Genomic DNA, 18,704 nt, shown 5'->3' with positions numbered 1-18,704 from the left:
TTTTTTAAGAATATAAAAAAACAAACCACACCAGCGTCCCCTCCGCTTCCGCCCCCCTCCTCCTAACCCCTTCGATTCCCAATCCAAAACAATAAAAACACACACAAAAAAGGAAAAGGTTACAACACATGTGAAACTCGCATATCTATGCAGCCCGGCGGAGTAGATGACAAGTGGCATCACAGAACATGAAATAAAAACAAAACCGGAGGATGAGTAGAGGCAAGGAAGAAAAATAATTCTCCACCATCCAGGAGATGGCAATGACCCCACCTCCACTTAAACCGTCAACTCACGCGCTGAAACATCAAAAAAGAAACAATAAAAACAGGAGCATGAATCCGTCTCTCTCCCACCAAAATCATTCAATCTAAAAACGCAGAACATTTTCACTGCTGTCACCACCACGCAAACGCATTTGAAACAAAACTTCTGGCACTGCAAAAGAAGAATGTGTGGAGGGACGTGTGCCGCTGCGTAGTACCGTAGCACTACTCACACGCCCACCAAAGCCGCCACTGAGTTTAGTCCGCGTCCTGGATTCTGTATTGAGACTAACTCCCGTGGGGAGCGTATTTATTCCGGTGCTACTCATACCAGTCCCTTCCTCATACAGACACGCTCTACGTCGGGCCAGCTCTTTTGCAATGAGGGCAGAGATATCGGTATCTCCGGCCTGAAGAGCAAAATGCATGCGGTTCACAAGCTCATCATTGTTCAGTTGGCCAAGGCCAAGATTGGCTAGCGCCTGTCGTGCGTAGTACCCCGGGAAGAGGCTATCCAAGAGTTTTCCCCACCACGTAGACGGCCTAGTGGTTAACCGAGTATGTGAGGCGGCGGGCACTTGAAGAGCAGCCTCACCAAATACAGACGCTTCCATTTGCAACTGACGCTCCATCTGCTCTTGTTTATGATAGACATCCCTCAAAGTTGTGATAAAGGCACAGTCCTTTCCCTCCCACAAAGAAGGGTCATACGGCGGAGCATCAAGTTTCGGTGACCGCCCTGTTTGTTCAGCCTGAGTGCGAAACATAAATGACAGATGCGGCAATAAGCTAAATAATTTGCCCGTTTGTGTCTGCCCTTCCCGTTCTCTCTATGTAACGAGGGTGCACCCATCAACAGAAGTTTTCAAAAAGGAAGCAAAAACAAACAATACAAAATTAACAAGAAATGATACAAAAAAAAACTGTATATTATTGACGTTTTAGAACGTCACTCTACATTCGTTCCCTCCTTCTTCCTTCGCTCTCCAAAAATCACAGCTTCTCTTGTCAAGAAAGAGAGAGACACAGTGAGCATCCGAAAGGCTCATACCATCGTTTTGATGTTCTTACGTTTCTCTCCTACCCACCCTCTCCACACTTTTTTTTTTTTCTTTGTACGTCCACCCTTACACAATTATGCCACATTGGAATCCTCCTTCACCATGTAACGTTCCACGTGTTTCTGTTGATAGTTTTAAAGGGCACTTGTAGAGAATTGCGGTTAGAGAGCTCAGCTCCACGCCTCACACGCGGAACTGTCTTTGGCGCACAAGGAAACCGTCTCTGTCGACGCAGAACGTTAAAAAACACCCGCTTTGCCTTGCTGTTGGGCGACATAGGAACAGTGTGCCCAGCGTACTGGTCTACCTCCCCATCCTTGAGCGTCCTTGCCAGAGGCTTCTCAAAGAGACGCATCTTCATAGCCTCCTCATCCCGTGCACGTCGTGCCATGTTCCGCAGAAGGTGCCTTTCACCCCATTGGTACGCCTTCTTTGCAGGATCCTCACTAGCTGGTAAAAACAGTGGGCCTTCATAGTCCCACAGCCTCCCCTCCCCCACCAGGGGCACATCGTGCTGGTCCGTCACAAAGCCAAGACCATCCTCAAAGTCACCGTAGATGTCCTGCATGGATGTCACATAGCCAGGGTCACGGCTTCCCATATTCCACAAGCTCTCTGGGGCAGGAAGAAGTAGAATATCCTCTGACCCAGCGCAACGAAGTGGTTTCATGAGCTCACTGATAGCGACGTTGGCGTAACTCCCGCGTTCCAAGGCAAACTCCAGCGTCAACTTTGACTCGGATGTATTATATTCGTGTCTCAAATTTAGGGGTTTTCGAATGATGGGTCGCGGCGGCTCAAGAAAATCGCGAATCCCAGTTTTGGCATGATTCGCATGCCAATCCAAATGGTACTTGTTGCAGACTTGAAGAAAATACTCCCCAACGGCATTCATGGGACGCTGAATGCCATTAAAGGAGAATCCAGGGTGCACGACGTCCGTAATGGAGTAAGTCGCTTTGTCCTCTTCGTTTGTGATAAAGCGTACACCTTCACGGTAACAATCCGCGCGATCCACAGGCAGTGACACCAAACGTTGGAAATCTTCTGGCAGAACAATATCTCCAACCAAAACGTTTAGACCAAAGTGATGCAGTCGAAGCGTCAGAACTTGGTTCCACAGGTAGCTGCTCAGTCGCTGCGCTGTCAAGCGACGGTCTCTCACGCTTAGATCTAGGAAGGCGCCGCGCAATTGTAGGATGATGAGTTCTTGCTTTTTACTAATCGGTCCGCCGTCCGCGGATGTCGGTGGGACACCGAGTGGAGGACAGGAAAGGAACGGCGCTGCGTCCAACTCCATCGGTTCCGTGGCAATGCGCCGCAGACGACGTACCACATTACGGCGATACTCATCCTGTAGGGGGTTAGGGTACTTCTTCTCACGCTGCAGCAGCTCACGTAGTGTAAAGTCACGACTTGTGTATCCGAGAAAGCGAAAGGCAAACACGAGCCAATTGTGGTGAAGCAGAGCGAAAGCGGCATCATTTTTGCCACCAAACCACGAGAAGCGTTGGCACCCGTAATAGTTTGGAAACCCATACATCTCAAAGTCGTGTAACGCACGCTCCACATCTTCCCTTGGGGCAGTCACGTCTCTCAAGACGATCCTAAACTGGTTGCCAAACAGTCGCCCTGGCACAAGTGGTTCTGTCTGGTAAGAAAAGTTAGACAATGTTATTGACCATTTTTTCATGCGGAAAAAACGATTTGCCCCCAAAGCTGCCGCTGGCGTAATGTTTTCCAGCCGTACTCGCTGTATGGTGTCCCCAATGTAGTCCTTGATACCGGCAACAGAAATACCGGAGGGATGCATGCGAAGCGTTTGCGCAATGTTGGCAAGTGCCACACTGTGGGCGACATGCCGCTTGTGGAGGTGGCACTGGAGATAAAAACACTTCCTGCCAGACCTCTTATTATTTTTTTCCTCAACAATCTCAACAGAATCATCCGTTTCCATGGAAGTCAAATGATTTTTCACAGTGCCATCTTCCTTGATAAGCTCCGCAAACCGCTCCTCCACGTCAACTGCAAAGAAAGACGAGGAAGGCCCTAATTCACCCTGACCGTCATCAGCATGGTTCGTATTTCTCTTTGCATCAACGTCACCCTCCTCACGTGTTTCGGCGGGGTTTAAAAGCGAGAGCGGCAAGGCAGGTATAGAAAAACAATGCTCGCGAGAGATGGCTGTCGCCGTTCCGGCTGCATCTGTCACCATTTCCGTCACAAAAAAATCTTTCCAGTGCTGCCTAAAAAGACCTGAGAAGGCTGGGGCGGCGGGAGACGCAAAGCTGCCCATGCCAAAACGAAACAGCACTGCGTCCTCATCCAAAAAGAGAGATTCCGGGTGGTGCATCGTGGCGGACGCTTCTGCTTCCCGCTTGACAGCCATTTCCTCTTCCTGCTTTACACGCGTCCCCTGTCGCTGCTCCCACTCTTGCATCATGCGCTTCATCGTGCCAAGAGACGAAAAAAAAAGTACTTCCTCACACGGCGTCCTTTGCTTCTTCACAAGAGAAGAGCAAGAGAAGGGGTGCAAAGATCGCTCTGCGAGCCTATTTAGTCGATGGTTATTCAATCCTTTCCGCGTTACCGCTCCACGGCGGCCACTTCCTGAGAGCGGCCGAAAAAGACCCAATCGGTATGCAAGGAAGTCGACAGCATGCAGCCTTGCCGAGTCGACTGTCCAAATCCACGCCGTCTCACCGCACCGCAAAGAACTTTGTACCGGGGGCGGCATACCCCGTCATTTCACACTGAGACAAGAAGATGCGTAAAAGAAACAAATACATACGAAAAAAAAAGAAAAAAAAAGAACACAAAACAACAACAACAAACAAACCGTCAACCCAAACAATGGAAAAAATGCATAAAAATATGTGAAAGCAGACGCATATGTTCGTGAATGGCGCCAACTCCAAAGGACATTTTTTTTAAAAAAGAAGAGGAGGAAAGACTCCAACAAGAGCAAGCAGAAATAAAGTAATATGCATGCGGAAAAAAAAACATAACCCTGGACGTAATAATAATAATAGCTATCACCTGTAATTCTGTGGAATAGCTGGGCTGGTTTTTGCAAACGAGGAGCCAGGCGCCTTCAGGCTTCGCAAGGATAGACCCGTGTTTTGCGCTGATTTCACACGAAAGTTGGTCAAAGAAGAACTGGTCAACGTCTTGTTGGGGTCGTAGGCAAGCGGTGTGCCACCGGATGTGGCGTTCGCACGCTGTAGGTTGTTATTGGATACCAATTCCTTCCGCCTGGTCACTGCATCACTTCCAGATATTAACCCACCACGGCCCACGCCCCTGTTGTCGCGATGCGATGGCCGTCCGGATCCAGTTCTAGCCATGTATTCTGTCCCCCGGCTGCCTAACTTGGTCGGTAGTTGCCAGGCAAGGCCGGTAACCGGCGATAATGGCGTGTGCGCATCGTCACCGGCGACGTTGTGTTCTCCCCTTCTACCAAACTCTTCCATCATTTGCTGCAGCCCCAACACCAACCATCGCTCAAAACCATTCTGTGTATCAAGGTTCACATTACCATTTATGCTGACAGATCTCTCCACGGCGATGGGGTGAGTGCACCACAGCCCTGGCACGGCGTGGTCGCTCCGGTCCTCGCAGGTCCACTCTCCAGTGGGAGACAGCGTCAAGAGCACTTCACGTGGTACATCTGTCTGATGGGAGTACATGGGCGTCAAGCCACCCGCGTAAAGGTCTTTGGAAACAGCATACCATGCAAGAAGAGCGTCGGCGTCGGCGCGGCTGCCACCCTCAGTGCAGGAAAAATTCGCCATTCCTCCACAGCACCCATGGCTCATGGTATCTATAAGCGGTACAAGATGATTGCAGCGTCCACAGACAAAAAAATGAGTTGCCCCAATGATGCGCCACGCCCAGCGTTCCACATGTTCATCACTCCAGGAGATTGAAGGAAATACAAGGTTGGCATGACAGTTTGAGGCCACATGAGTCGTGAGAATCTCACCACGTGTGCCAATTGAGTTCTCTCTCAGTCGCGGACAGAGTGCTGGCTTCACGTTTTTGGCACTCCGCTCCAGACGATGAAGTTCATGTTGGTCAAATAAAACCCCACAGTATTGACACCAACACAAGCCATTTGCCTGTCTTTCCCCAAGACGGTCGCAAACAACATGGCGAAGAAGAGCTGTCAAAACACGTCTATTCGCAGAGTAGTCGACCCGCCACTCGAAAAATTTTAAAAAGGTCCTTGCGAGGTCGCCCTCTGATAACATACTACAAAGCCGTGCCAAAAGCTCGCCTGTCAGACACTCCATGCTAACCCCAGAGAGCATCACCTGCACGAGATTTTCCTTGATGTATTGAAGGGGTAAATCGACGAGTTGCGTCATTAGTAGAAAGTTTGAGGACAAGGCAATCGACACAGCGTTCTCCGGCGTGAAGGGTCGCCTTTTCCCCTGCACATATGCCATCAACCAGGAAAAGATACTCAGGTCACAGTTTACACGGATAGGAATGGGAGGTAGAGGACTTGTCAACTTAGGTTGCGAGGACTGCCTCACATCGCCTTGCCCCCTCCTATCAATGCCGGTCACAGCCTTGTCAACGGATACATCTGTCCCGTGGCCACTCGCCATTTTATTTGTAGCGGCAGCAGAGGTAGCAGTCATATCCCTGCTACGTTCCTCTTCTGCACCAAGACGATTCTTTCTTTCTTCCTCAGCCTCTTCCTCAAGGTAGCGGCGTATAATAGGCACAAAGTACACCATCGAATTCTCCAAGAGCTGTTGGTCACAACGGAATGCACGCACCTCGTTGAGTAACTTGTCATACACAGTGACTTCAACCTCCCGGTATGGCGTGGAGTTAGATAGCCTGTCACCGCCAACATGATTGGCCACTGCGCCTCCATTTTCCAACTTCCGTGTCATGAGGTCAAAACACCCACAAAAAAAAAATAAGGTCCTTCTTTGCGTATTACCTTTTTTACTATGTGATGTCACACTCCTTGTTGGTTTCGCCCTCCCCTCCCCAACCACACCCCTCCCACACACACAAACACGCTCACGCACGCTACCACCACCAATATTGCCTTCCGTGCTTCTACAAGAGAGGGTGGTGAAAGAAAGAAAGAAAGCGAGCAGGGCAAGATCCACCACGACGAGAACAACTCCTGCTGCTGCTGCTGTTCTTGTTCACTCTATATCGCTCTATCACACAAGCAAATAAAATTATTATTGATGTCATACACACATTGTTCGTGTTTCAGAAGCTCCCATTGAGAGAAAAAAAATCACGAAGAAATATCAAGGCTCAAGCAATGCTTGTAGAGCACCTTGTCAACTGTTGTCAAGCCACAGTACGAGGGGTAAGGGAGAAAGGAAAAGTCCCCCGGCGTGATCGTCGCCTCGTCGCGCGGCAACTTCTCACACGTTTCCACCACTGCACTGTGACTGTGTGGCAGACTGCGTGGATGCGTGTAGTACGCTACAAAACGGCCCTTCTGAATGGACTGCTTTAGTGCCATGGAACATTCTTCCTGGGTCTCACTCAAGTTACAGCTGCCACTGAGAGAGCCGTTTCCAATCCGCATTTGACGGCTTTCCCCCACCTTTCAAAGTTAACATAAACGAGAAGAGGAAATAAGTGCTGCATGACATCGGTCGAGGCGAGAGGCAAGGTGGTAAAAGACATTTTTTTTTTTTTAGTATGAAGGGTGAAAATAGAAACAAAGTATTAGATAGGGAATCTTTGCAGAAGGGCAATTAAAATATGCGCCTGGTCAAGACCTTCTCCCCCCTTTCGAATAGAGAAGCATATTACAGGGGTGGGAAATCAAAGTTCGATTTATCGCGCCCAACATTTCCCATTTCAGGGATATTTTATCCAACAGACTCAAAAATATAATAACAGTCAGGTAGATTCAAAACAAGTCTTACGATCACTGGTCTCTCGTTGGGAACTCGCGAAGACGGCAATCTTTGAAGCCCCCGTACCCCTCCACGTGAGGGACACATTAACAGAAATAGGCGGTTATGCGAGAAGAGCACAACTACGAAAAGAAAACGGACAGTTCGGGAGGGGTAGTAATAACAATAGTCGCGACTTTTATCACAAAAACAACAACGACAGCCACAAAAATGCGATGGTGGTGATAGTTGTGGAAAGGGAACACGGTGAAAGTTACGCCACTTTCTTTTGGAGTGTGCAGAGAACAGAGGTAGCTGTAGCAGACATATGTTGTGTCATGAAGCTACGTGGCTATGTCTGCCGACATATGGTTCACTGCACAGCGGGAGGGGAAATATTTGACTACGTCATCCTCATCATCTCGTTCAGACTTCCTCTCACTTCAATTCCCCCTTCCTTCCAGGAAGAATTCACTGTACAGTGGGCAATAAAAACAAAATAACACACAAACACATCAATTATGGAATAATATATATGTATGTGTGTATATATACATGTACAATCACGCCAAATTCATTGACATTGCACAAAGAACTCGGCTCACCTTCCAAACACTACCACCGCCATGCCTTTGAGACATAACACGTATATCATAAACCCACATACATATATATGTGTGTGCCTGCAGCGGAAGGGAAATAGAGAGAAAAAGCAGGTGATTACAGGGACATAAAACCTTCGAAGAGGGGTGAAGCAAGCCAGGCCTGACCCTCTCGCTGAAACACCAACAATGATATCTAATCAAAGTAAAGTAGCCAACTAAAAAAAAAAGTATACCATCTTCCATAAATATAGTAAATAGATTTCTCTCACCCACCCACCCCTCCCCCATTCTATTTCTTTTTGTTATTGCATTATTTATGCCTTTCAATATTTTTCTATTATTTTTTTTTTTTTAAATTTGTTGTGGTTTAAAAATGCCTTCATATCTGACTCTATTCTACTTACAAGTAACCAAAATAAAACAAAACAAGCCTTCACTCATCATGACACACACTGCTTTCACTCGCACGGGAATCTCTCTTCTTTACAAGAGTAGGTCTTTTCAAGAAGCCCTGCAACGCCATCAATTGTGCACATAGCGGTGCTGCAGCGAGAAATTGTTGTTCATTGTCTAGAAGATTGCGTAGGGTGTTCATAAAAGCAACATTAAGGTTTGGGTTGCAGCGGTCGGCTTCTGGCCGCACTACAAAGGCATTCACAACATCGATGACTTCTACATACCTGTCGTGATTTGCCAGTAACTTAGCGAGTGAGTTCTTAAGGTTTGTCACAGAAGCATCGAGGGAGGAAAGTAAGCTACCCTCCCTAGCTCGTCCATTGCTCCTCGGGCTGTACTGAACAACCTCATTGCTTCTTTGTGCCAAAGGAAAATCAAAAAGGTCCGCTGAGCTCAGCGACACGGGTGACCTGCCAACCAGTTCCTTCCCTGTGGGAAAAATTAAAGACCCGTGGTTAGTTGTTTTTGGAGACGTGGTAGAAAAAGCGTCATTTGACGTTAGAGCACTGCTCAGTGGGGGAGGCGTGGAAACTAACATGGCACGCGTCTTGGGAGTACGTGGGCCAACACCCGATTCATGGTAAATGGCGGCGCAGCGTGATGGAACCACCCTAGGAGGCGACAAATGTGAGCCCACTGGAACACTTGCAGGTCGTCGCGACGATGTAAAGGTGGAGATGGGTACTATCCTTTTGGACCTCTCTGAGTCCAGTGTTGTTATTGCGGCCAGGTCCTTCTCATGGTCTTTAGTCAGTGAGACTTCCAATGCAGGTGGTGGCCTATGCTTTGGGGCAAAGACGGCGACGCCGTCTTCTTTATTAACAATAACATTTCCATTGGGTAAAAGTGCACGCTGTTTCTTCCAGTTCTTAATGTGCCTGCGGATGTCATGTTTCGTCTCCTTGTCTAAATTAGATCGAATTTTTTTCATATTATCCAGATGGTTCTGATGAACATTCAGCGCCTCTCGATCCTTTTCCTGCTGCTTCCATCGTCTTGCCTTTTGTTCTTGCCGCAGAGCTTCTCGTCGTTGCTGCTCCTTCTCTTGCTCTCTTAACATATTTTGAACCATATCTGTAGCAGTTCTACTTCTTGTTGCTGCATTGTCAAAAGAGTCCCTTGAGTTCCGTTCAGTAAAACGAGCGGGTGTTTTTAACATTCGTGAAGCTGGGGGTGTTGCCGCCGTATTCCTTGAACTCCGTAGGCAGGGCGTCCCTGCTCCTGACGAGAGTGATCGACTCCGTCGCAATGTTGGGGAGCAAGCCCCGGACCTACCAGGGGAGCTTGCGTTGAGACGTTGTAATTCCTCAAACTGCTCCATTGCACGGCGGTGCCAGTTTGAATGTAACCGCGCTCGCGCTCCACGTGCTGTTGTGTTAGGTGTGCGCAGCACTTCACATTGCGCGGGTAATTCATAACTAAAGTTGTTGCCGTTTTTCTCGTTTGCCTCATCCGCGGTGGAGTTATCAGTTGAGGGTGCCGTGGCCTGGGCCGTCATGCCGCACGACACTGCCGCGGTAAAGTGCCTAGGTGAGGTTGGGCCCACAAGCGCCTCGGGCAACTGCGGCACATTGTCCCCGCCTACCAACTTCGTCAGCTCCCACACCACCTCAGCGAGCGTAAGGCGCCGCTGCGCACTTGGCTCCATCATGGAGGTAATGATGGAGCGGAGCTTAGTGGAGCGGGAAAAATAACTCGTGTGTGCACTAAGCAGTTTCATTCCAACGAGGCCAAGGTGCCACACATCACTCACATTTGCTTCGTACCTATGCTCATTCACCGCCTCTGGGGGGTACTCGCGCTCCACCGCCGCCCCGAGAGCCTCGCGGTCCGACAGCCACTTAAAATACAGCAAACGTGGCATTGGCAGCCCCACACGAACCTCTAGCGCATCATCCGCAAAAAAGATGCGATCGAGGGAGAGACCATAAAAACAACCTCCCCTCAGCTGATGGACCTGTTCTACAACCCTTGCAATGACCAGCAACCACCGCACTGTCGTAGCCTCGTCAAACGGGTTTCTAGACCCATCCTCTATGTAAGCCTCCAAGTCACCCCGGGCATAGTACGTGGTGACGGTGTTCAAAAAAGACCCTTGCAGCATCACCATGTGTAATTTAGCCATGTATACAACTTGTGCATTGAGAAGGGCCTTGTACGTCTCATGCGTCTCCGTCACATCTGACGGTTTCCACGAAGAAACATTAATTCGTTTGAGCACACGTAACTCCCCATTTGACACTGTGTCCTGCACAAGGATTGTAGCAGATGACGCACCAATACCGAGCACTTTTTTGCGTAACATTTCCCAAATTTCCACCCTGGTATTAGTATACAATGTAGTAGAATCGACCCGCTTGATGCGGGCACCCAATGCCTCTCTATTGAGAGTATAAAAATATTCTCTCAAGTGCTCCCTACACACAAGCAGCGTGAAAAATGCCAACAAAAAAGCGACGGTGGGTTGGCGCATAACACACGCACGTAAGGAAACAAAAGCAAACATACAAAATGAGACGACAACGACAATTTATCATTTAAAACAAAACATCTTTTTTTTTTTTTGCATGCGTTTATGTATTTGCGCATGCATGCATATTTTATCTCTAAAAGCTTAAATTCATTGCTTTTGGCCTCATGCTGATAAAAGCAAAAAACAAAAACAAAAACAAAAACAAAAAAAAACGAACTCTGTCCGCTTCTTTTTTGTGCATCACCTCACACACTGGCGCTTCAGAGGCAGTGACAGTGAACAACGACAGGCACCCAACGCAAAGAGCCAACCGACACGACAAACCTCATCGCCTCCCGTCTCACCCAACCCGCACTACTCTTTCTCCCGCCACCAAGAAATATTCCTTCATCCCACCAAGCACCTTCTTCAACCCATGACGGTAGAAATGGCGCTGCAGCGGGAGTGGGACGCGACGCAAAAGCCTTTTCACCTCAATGCCTCCCTGTGGAATCATCGGCAATATCATTCTTGCAATGTCCCCCTCTTCCATCGGAAGCAACTCCAATTTCGCGCGTTGCACAACAATGACGCTTGGATCATCCGGATACTGCCATGTCAAGAAGTAGTCAGGGTAAAGCGCAAGATGCTCAACCAGTTTTGCCTCTTCTCGTGGAAGGGCGTTCTTAACAGAGGGTGGGACCAGAGACATGACTTCCTCAAGTTCGGCACATTGCATGAGTGGAAGCGCGTCGTACAACTCTCGTACTGCCCAGTCAGCTGAAGTGCTATCGTCCATCGCGGCAGGAATCTTCAACACTGGATCATCCGGTGAAAGCGAGCTCATGGTGAGACGCTGATCCATAATTGTCTCGGCGCACCGCTCGTACGTGGGACGAAATTGGTAAACTTTCATATTATCTACAGACACCACAATCTCCTCCCCGTGTAGCCGCAGAAAGCGCGGAAACGAACGGCACTGCGTCTTTACTTGCTTCTTCTCTGTGGTTGTTAGTAATGCATACAATTTTCCTGTTGGCACCACCGCCGCCGCCTTGTCAGCCTCCACATTGTAGTCTTTTCCCTCGGCATAGTCATCCACGAGTTGCTTTACCTTGGCGTAAATCTTAGGAAGCGGCGAGGTTGTCCCATTAAGGTCATTCAACGAGTTTGGTGCGCTGTGGAATGGCCGTACACGCAGCTTCGCATCAACAATTTGAAAATACTCGGGATACTTCTCAAACAGACCTGTCACCCCGAGACGTGGGTCAAAGGAAGGATGCCGCGAGACGATATCAGAAACATCCTGTAGCACTGTTGCAAGTGGCGTATACGTGCTTGGGATCCTCGGTAGAATAAAATGAATTAAATTGGCCTCGGAATTTCGAGGCGGCCGGCGTCCCCGCGCTAGCTGGCTTAAGATATCGCTGTTGTTTAGGCCGGAAGTGTAGCGGGCGTCCGCGGTGCCACGCTTTGGGTGGGCAAAGTCGGGACGCAGGCGGATTTCGGTGTTCCCATGATGTGCTCGAATGTCAATATAGTGACGGAAACGCTTGATGTAAAAGAGAAAACTACTATCAGCATAGTGCCTTGCGATTTCTGACGGCATATGATCGGCCACCATTTGCTGCTGCACAAAGAAAGTCGGGATAAACTCCACCAGCGTATCCATGACTTCCAAAACAGATTTTGCACCCCCTGTGGCCTGCGAGAGAGGGCGTGTACTGACCCGATTCGTATTGACAGGTGGCGGCGGGGGAGGCGGGGGAACTGCTGCTGACCGCCTCACTCCACCACGTGGAGTGGCACTGTCCAAATCCACTGTGCGCCGCGAGAGCTCAGTCCCTCTCACAACAACATCGTCAGCAAGATGTTGCCGCACGTACGCTAGCGGGCTTCCACCATCCCGCTGCATCTCCTCTTGGGCTGCAGTAGGGAGCAAATGAACAATGTCACGAAGAGGAACAGTGTCACCGCCAAGAGGAATAAGCGGTAACAGCAGCGCCCGGATCTCCCACGGGGCGTACCGCGCGTCGGATGACGATGCTGCTGACGTTTTGTGTCTCAATGGCATCTCAAGACTATTGGTATTCCCAGCCGCCACAGCCCCAGTAGAGGCCGTACCATCTCCATCTCCATGCCTCGGCTCTGTACTGGAGGCATTTGGGCCGGTCGTCGCAGCAGCCGGATTGACAGCGTGCGCCTGCGGCACGACTTTTTGATCTTCCTCCGATATGGCTGGTCTTGATGCGGAGGAGGAAGAAGCCGTAACAGAGGGCACCTCGTCAAAGTGCCAACGAATACTCACCACGACGGAGTTGAAGTGACAACTGCTCGCAACAGTCATCAGCGGGGTGAGTCGCCGAAGCGGCAATAGACACACCAACGGCCTACAACGCATCACACGGCTAATAACCGCACTTCCCTCGCCTTTTGGTATTTTATACTTCTTCTTCGCGACCTCGCACTATCCCTGCTTTCCCGCGTCAGATGGACAACAAGGAAAAAATGGCGCACAACACGAGGAACGAAGTGTGCCAAAAACGCTAACAATAAAAGAACAACAACAATAAAAAAAAGAGGTTTGCTAGGTGGCAAACAACAAAAACTGAAACACCCGCAGCAAAAACATCAGTGTATAACATGAAGTATAAGCCAAGGAGGGCCTTGTAGAGGCGTCGCCACTGCATATATGTACCGACACGGCATATCAAGTTGTCAAATTCCATCAGACACCAACAATGTTTGGAGGCAAAGAAGGTGGAATAATGCATACTGTACATATGTACCGTAATACTGACAAGGCATTGAATGCAGTAATCAATGGGTAGAACCACCATCGCCCATCACGACAAACGCACAACAACAACAAACGAACAAAAGTCACAAGACGACCAAAACAAAAAACTAAACAAAAATGTGTGCAAATATCAAAGACAAAAACACTCACACCTCAAAAAAAGTCAGAAGAAAAACAACAACAATAAATTTAACAAAATTCGACTCGTTCCCACGTCAAAAAAGTTCTCGCCAATAGCTTTTCTTCTTGAAGCTTGTATGCTGCAGTAAAAAGTTTCAGTACCGTGACATCGCCTTCTGATTTTCCATCAATTACCTCAACAAAGTACTTTTGTTGGCTCCATGATAAGTTTGGAGAAAGGCCACCATCGGGTAAGTGAACAATGGTGCCACCTTCGGCCTTCAGCTGGTATCTCCCAAAGCTTGCGACGTAGGAATTGTACATATCCACTAGCCCCTCCATGGTAGCTCGCCCCGGAAACTGCACACGTGTGTGCCGCCGACTAGCCAGCGTGAGTTGCATGGTAAAGAGACCATTAGGAAAGTACGCGAGGAGGCCGCATACTTCACCACCCCATGGGTACGCAATTTTACCGTCATCTGTCGTCATCTCAACCTTAACTAGACGCCAGACTCCTAATACTTTCTGTGCGTTCAGTACCGCGTCAGCGTTCTCTTTTATTAATTGCAGGTGCAATGGCGGTTTCTTGCAAGGCGAATGCAACGACGACGACGATGACGCACCAGCCTCAGTATCAAGCACATAAACAAAGTTGCTAAATCGGCTTTTCAAGATATCCAACGTGGCTCTACTCACCTCGTGGGGCTTAAGTATCACAGCCCACTCCGCCGTAAATTCCCGCTTAAAGTACTTTGTATCATTGCCTTCAAGGTTAAGCCGAATCGGTGGGGGAAAGGCCTTCTTCTCCAAGGCGGACCAATTGAGAGAGGCAAAGTAAGGGTGGGCCTTAATCTGCTCTGCATCACAGAGTCGCTGCTTTGGCTGACGTTGCAAGAGCATCCGAATAAGTGAGGTGGCCTCAGGAGTAAAGCACGGAGCGCTAAAATCGATGGCAAGGTTCAGAACATTATTGCAAACCTCATTGTTATTCGCAGCGTGGAACGGGGCCGATCCCCTCAGCATCTCGTACATCATCACCCCCACACTCCACCAGTCCAATGCGGCGGTTTGGGCCTCCCCTAGGATTGTTTCAGGAGCGATGTACTCCGGGCTCCCAACAAAGCTGCATCGACGGTGGCGGGAAAAGTTCATTCGTGCAAGTCCAAAGTCTGTCAACTTCAAATGACCATCCGCCGCAAACACGATATTCTCCGGCTTGAGATCTCGGTGAACAATGTCGTAGCGATGCAGCTGTTCCAGGGCCAAGACTATCTCTGCAACGATCACTCGCACTTCCGCTGAGGAAAGTGTGCACTTTGGGTAAATGCGCGAGTACAGTTCCCCGCCAGGAAGGAAGTCAAACACAAAAAACAAGTGGTAATCCGTCTGAAACGCAAAGTGGCATGTCACAATGTACGGATGCGGAGGCAACAATGCCAGAATTGTTTTTTCCTCCCTAATGTAGTCAACCATGCGCCGCTTATGAATGATACACTTATTCAAAACTTTCATGGCATAAACTTGGCCATTTTCACGAAAGATGACTTTAATAACCTTTCCAAAAGTGCCGCGGCCAAGCGTTGTGACGAGCTCAAAGTCTGACAATACGACATCCGTCCGCAGCCGACTTCCGTCCTGAAGCTGTAGCGGCTGCACTGCAGCAGCGGCGTCTTGGGGCTGAAGACATAAGGTAGCCGGCGAGGAATCCTTTGCAACCAGCTTCTTCTCATTGTGCCGTTCCTGGTTCTCATGGCACTGTACACACACCCTTACAACTCCCTCCTCGAGCTCCACACTGCGCAAACAGTTCCGGCAAAAGCGTTGTTTACACAAAAAGCAGCGATGTGGGTACATCATGGATGAAAATTCGGCATTACACTGCAAACACAAAGGTGAGGCCGGCGGCATGATAATGTCGTCAGTATCGGTTTCCTCTTTCGATGGGACGTCATCACATTCCTCAGGACCACTCGATGCATTCGTTATGGACGAACCTACAGAGTTAAAAGCTTCTCGCTCAAATGCGGTGCAGTTTGTGGTAGTTGGCGCAGAGAGGTCACCACCCGCACTGCCAGTGTCTAGCGGTTTCGGTGTTTCTTTCATGGGTGTGGCACTACCTTCACTCCCATCCCCCTGCTGCTGCTGCTGCTGCTGCTGCAACGGCTCTTGGTCTGCAAAGCCAATGAGAGGACGCAAAACATTCGCCCTAGACCGCACTGGCACCTCCCCATCGTGCAGAAAGTTGTACAGAGCTGGGCTGGCCACGTAAAAGAGGTTCTTTGGCACAAGAAGCTGCTCAAGATAAATCTCAAGATACCGACGACGCTTCTCCACAAGGTCGACAGATTGATTTGTCACTTCTGCCCAGTGACTACCGGCGAGCACAGGGAGGACACCGTATTCACAGTGGTACTGGGAACCTATTGAGCACAGCTGCTTCAGCTTCTGATCAAGCGCCTTAAATTGCTGATAACGACGAAATACATGCCACGTTAAGTTTTTCTTGGAGCACTCAACCACATACTCCACAAAGTTTCCTCGCACCCTATACTTTGGAACCGCCACAGCAGTGATGTTGTGTGTCACCGTCATCTCCCGTAGCGTCTTGATATCGTAAGGGGTTATTTCATGCTTCTCGCGTCGCTGCGGGTCCAGCCGAAATAGCTTTGAAATCATATCGTTCTTTTTGTCTTTCCTTACCTTTCCGTTCTGCAGGCTATACTATGATACAGTCCTGACAGAATAACCGATAAAGGTCCTTACAGTTGTACCTTAGTAGACTGCGTACATGGATGCATGCGTACGTTATGAGTATGTAGGAATTATAAAAAGAAGTGTGCAACAATACTGAAACGGGATGGCATTAAAAATGATAAACAATTTCACACTACACAGTTCCTTTCCTTTCCTGCAAATTCCCTCCTCGTCTCCCCCATTACACGCCATTGCCTAGCAAATATTTCACGTGTGCCTGATCCCCAATGAAAAGACAGCAGGAAAATTGCCTTGACCTATGTGAGGAAGCCGGACGTTTTAAAAAATTACTGGATGTAAGTAAACAACAAAGTGTCCTATGTACACACAGTAATAAAAAATCAACATTCAAAGCGCGCTGGTACGTGGCTTTTAGATTATGCTTGTGCCTTATGAACAGAACACCCGCTGGGATAACCAGCAAAGGGGCGCCAGACACACAAGACAGTGCCACAGAGCTGTGCTCCGCATATGGTGCATGTATACCGCAACGGGGATCTACAAAAGAGACAATTACGCGACGAATGATGCCGCGTGGCCATTTCCAATCGGTCCATAGGAACCACTTGCTCACGCAAAAGAGGACCAGACAGAATCAGTTTGCGCAGTTTATCTCCGTACGATTTCAAAGCCACTTGGGATTGTCTTGTCATGACAATCTGCACTTTACCTTTCGATATGTAATCCGTGCAAAAGTTTAGTTCGGAAGGACATCCGTAGACCACTTCTACACAAATTTCAAAAGCTCGACTCACACCTTCGCTACCGCAGCCTTCTTCTCTGTCACTGCCACTATGGTTGTCTTCATTCACGCTGGTACCAGAGAAGGTGATAGGTTGGCACAGCATGTAGTCTACAAAGTTGAGTGAGAGAGACCTGTACAACGTGATGGTGCTCAACAAAAAGTTGTTCAGATATCCTACCAATACTATGGGGATACAAATCCAGTTGTTGAAGGCCTCAGCGGTGTCTATCGTGGCTGTGCAGTTTGGAATGCTCCTGGATGTGGAGTTGTGATCCGGGACGAGTTTGTTGTCAACAAAGACACGTATGCCCACTAAGGTGTTAATGTTCGGTCGCCCGTAAATTGACTTCGCCATCGCCTTTAGGCGAGCCAACTCACACTCGTCCAACGCCGCATGACGCCTCCCTTCACCCGCGTCTTGTTCTTCTTCTCCTTCCCGCTGCTTCCTCGCCGGCCCCTGTCCCTGTCCGGCATGGGTGACAGCCGCCGCGTAATGGGCCACGCGCATACGCCACTGATGCTCCGTAAAAATTGGCGTGTTGTAGAGGTACGCCATGCCGTAGACAAGGTCTTTCCCAATCTCCAGCGTTGCTGGCATCAATGGGGCGCGGCCGGGAAGGTTTCTCAACTCCGAGGCTCCCACAGGAATGCAACCTCCTGAAAAAACAACTTTGCCTCGTTGCTTCATGTGAAACTCTGTGGGTGACATTCTGGTCATCTCTGTGAACTCCCGTGCATACCACGAGTCTGGGGGCACCAGCGGAAGCACACGGGAAGGAGCCTCACACTTTTGTGACTGCTTGTGGCGTTGCAGATGGTCGATTTTTGCCACACCACCTATCTCTGACAAATGCACGTCGTTTGGATCTACACTATTCCTGGACCTCGTGCTCGCTGGATCACATGCTTTCTGCTCCACTTCTAATTGTTCCTGCTGGAGCCCCGGCGAGGGGATCCGTAAGCTGCTCTGTTTACATCCCATCTTCTCGCCAACTTTGTACTGCGGTGCGGCAATGGTTTGCCTTTAAAACGGCGAGTGCCGCATAATATATATATATATTATATGAGAGAAACAGAGGGAAAAAAAAGATGGGATGAAAGGACAAGAGAAGTGTGCTATCCACGACACTCAGATAGCAGCGGAATCCACCCCTCCCTCATGCAAGAACAGAACAAAACGCCTCTCACGGCGTGTGCGCTCCAAATGCAAAAAAAAAAACAAAAAGAGTAAAAATAAGAAAAATAAAACCGGGAGGGAAATATGCTAATGAAAGCACACACGTAAGAAGCAGTTGGCCGCCTCACCAACTCATCACACAAGATCTCCATATAAATGGGTGACATTACGCCTAGTCAAATCCGGCAACACAAAGCAATGAGTGGCAACGACGACGACAAAGCAATAAAGCACCAAAAAAAGAAAACACAAAAACAAAAAAAAACAAAAATAAAAATGAAAACAACCTCGCAAGACCAGGATCCCCAGGCACATATATGGCTCCGCATAACCAGGATTCAGCAGCTTCCAACTTCCAAAGCGAGACAATTCTCTGACTG

General features: G+C 48.9%; 8 protein-coding genes across 8 annotated transcripts, besides 10 other annotated features; all 8 read right to left on the bottom strand.

Moving 5' to 3' along the window:
- Window positions 1–370: 370 nt before the first annotated feature.
- Window positions 371–1,033, bottom strand: TraAM80_01412 (uncharacterized protein; the record flags this gene model as incomplete). The annotated part of the gene is made up of 1 exon (XM_029378457.1): window positions 371–1,033. One exon carries the CDS (start codon window positions 1,031–1,033, stop codon window positions 371–373), a length of 663 nt encoding a protein of 220 aa, XP_029241726.1.
- Window positions 1,034–1,424: 391 nt separating this feature from the next.
- On the bottom strand, window positions 1,425–4,064 carry TraAM80_01411 (putative tRNA pseudouridine synthase; the record flags this gene model as incomplete). Its single annotated transcript, XM_029378456.1, has 1 exon — window positions 1,425–4,064. One exon carries the CDS (start codon window positions 4,062–4,064, stop codon window positions 1,425–1,427), a length of 2,640 nt encoding a protein of 879 aa, XP_029241725.1.
- A 41-nt stretch (window positions 4,065–4,105) lies between these two features.
- Window positions 4,106–4,164: a microsatellite.
- Window positions 4,165–4,181: a microsatellite.
- A 181-nt stretch (window positions 4,182–4,362) lies between these two features.
- Window positions 4,363–6,237, bottom strand: TraAM80_01410 (DUF3342 domain containing protein; the record flags this gene model as incomplete). Its single annotated transcript, XM_029378455.1, has 1 exon — window positions 4,363–6,237. The coding sequence occupies one exon, from the start codon at window positions 6,235–6,237 to the stop codon at window positions 4,363–4,365; it is 1,875 nt and encodes a 624-aa protein (XP_029241724.1).
- An 89-nt stretch (window positions 6,238–6,326) lies between these two features.
- Window positions 6,327–6,354: a sequence feature (G-rich).
- A 245-nt stretch (window positions 6,355–6,599) lies between these two features.
- TraAM80_01409 (uncharacterized protein) lies at window positions 6,600–6,899 on the bottom strand (the record flags this gene model as incomplete). Its single annotated transcript, XM_029378454.1, has 1 exon — window positions 6,600–6,899. The coding sequence occupies one exon, from the start codon at window positions 6,897–6,899 to the stop codon at window positions 6,600–6,602; it is 300 nt and encodes a 99-aa protein (XP_029241723.1).
- Window positions 6,900–7,741: 842 nt separating this feature from the next.
- Window positions 7,742–7,775: a microsatellite.
- A 374-nt stretch (window positions 7,776–8,149) lies between these two features.
- Window positions 8,150–8,173: a microsatellite.
- An 80-nt stretch (window positions 8,174–8,253) lies between these two features.
- Window positions 8,254–10,749, bottom strand: TraAM80_01408 (putative serine/threonine protein kinase; the record flags this gene model as incomplete). Its single annotated transcript, XM_029378453.1, has 1 exon — window positions 8,254–10,749. The coding sequence occupies one exon, from the start codon at window positions 10,747–10,749 to the stop codon at window positions 8,254–8,256; it is 2,496 nt and encodes an 831-aa protein (XP_029241722.1).
- A 179-nt stretch (window positions 10,750–10,928) lies between these two features.
- Window positions 10,929–10,961: a microsatellite.
- Window positions 10,962–11,089: 128 nt separating this feature from the next.
- Window positions 11,090–13,129, bottom strand: TraAM80_01407 (uncharacterized protein; the record flags this gene model as incomplete). The annotated part of the gene is made up of 1 exon (XM_029378452.1): window positions 11,090–13,129. The coding sequence occupies one exon, from the start codon at window positions 13,127–13,129 to the stop codon at window positions 11,090–11,092; it is 2,040 nt and encodes a 679-aa protein (XP_029241721.1).
- A 137-nt stretch (window positions 13,130–13,266) lies between these two features.
- Window positions 13,267–13,307: a microsatellite.
- A 410-nt stretch (window positions 13,308–13,717) lies between these two features.
- Window positions 13,718–16,324, bottom strand: TraAM80_01406 (zinc finger protein kinase; the record flags this gene model as incomplete). Its single annotated transcript, XM_029378451.1, has 1 exon — window positions 13,718–16,324. One exon carries the CDS (start codon window positions 16,322–16,324, stop codon window positions 13,718–13,720), a length of 2,607 nt encoding a protein of 868 aa, XP_029241720.1.
- A 455-nt stretch (window positions 16,325–16,779) lies between these two features.
- On the bottom strand, window positions 16,780–18,129 carry TraAM80_01405 (uncharacterized protein; the record flags this gene model as incomplete). The annotated part of the gene is made up of 1 exon (XM_029378450.1): window positions 16,780–18,129. The coding sequence occupies one exon, from the start codon at window positions 18,127–18,129 to the stop codon at window positions 16,780–16,782; it is 1,350 nt and encodes a 449-aa protein (XP_029241719.1).
- Window positions 18,130–18,190: 61 nt separating this feature from the next.
- Window positions 18,191–18,212: a microsatellite.
- A 143-nt stretch (window positions 18,213–18,355) lies between these two features.
- Window positions 18,356–18,395: a microsatellite.
- A 164-nt stretch (window positions 18,396–18,559) lies between these two features.
- Window positions 18,560–18,610: a microsatellite.
- Window positions 18,611–18,704: the final 94 nt, after the last annotated feature.

Source organism: Trypanosoma rangeli (assembly GCF_003719475.1).
Source record: "Trypanosoma rangeli strain AM80 chromosome Unknown Tra_15.4_contig_00028, whole genome shotgun sequence".
NCBI lineage: Eukaryota > Euglenozoa > Kinetoplastea > Trypanosomatida > Trypanosomatidae > Trypanosoma > Trypanosoma rangeli.
Note: the sequence above shows the minus strand (reverse complement) of the source record. Positions and strands in the feature narration are given on the sequence as shown.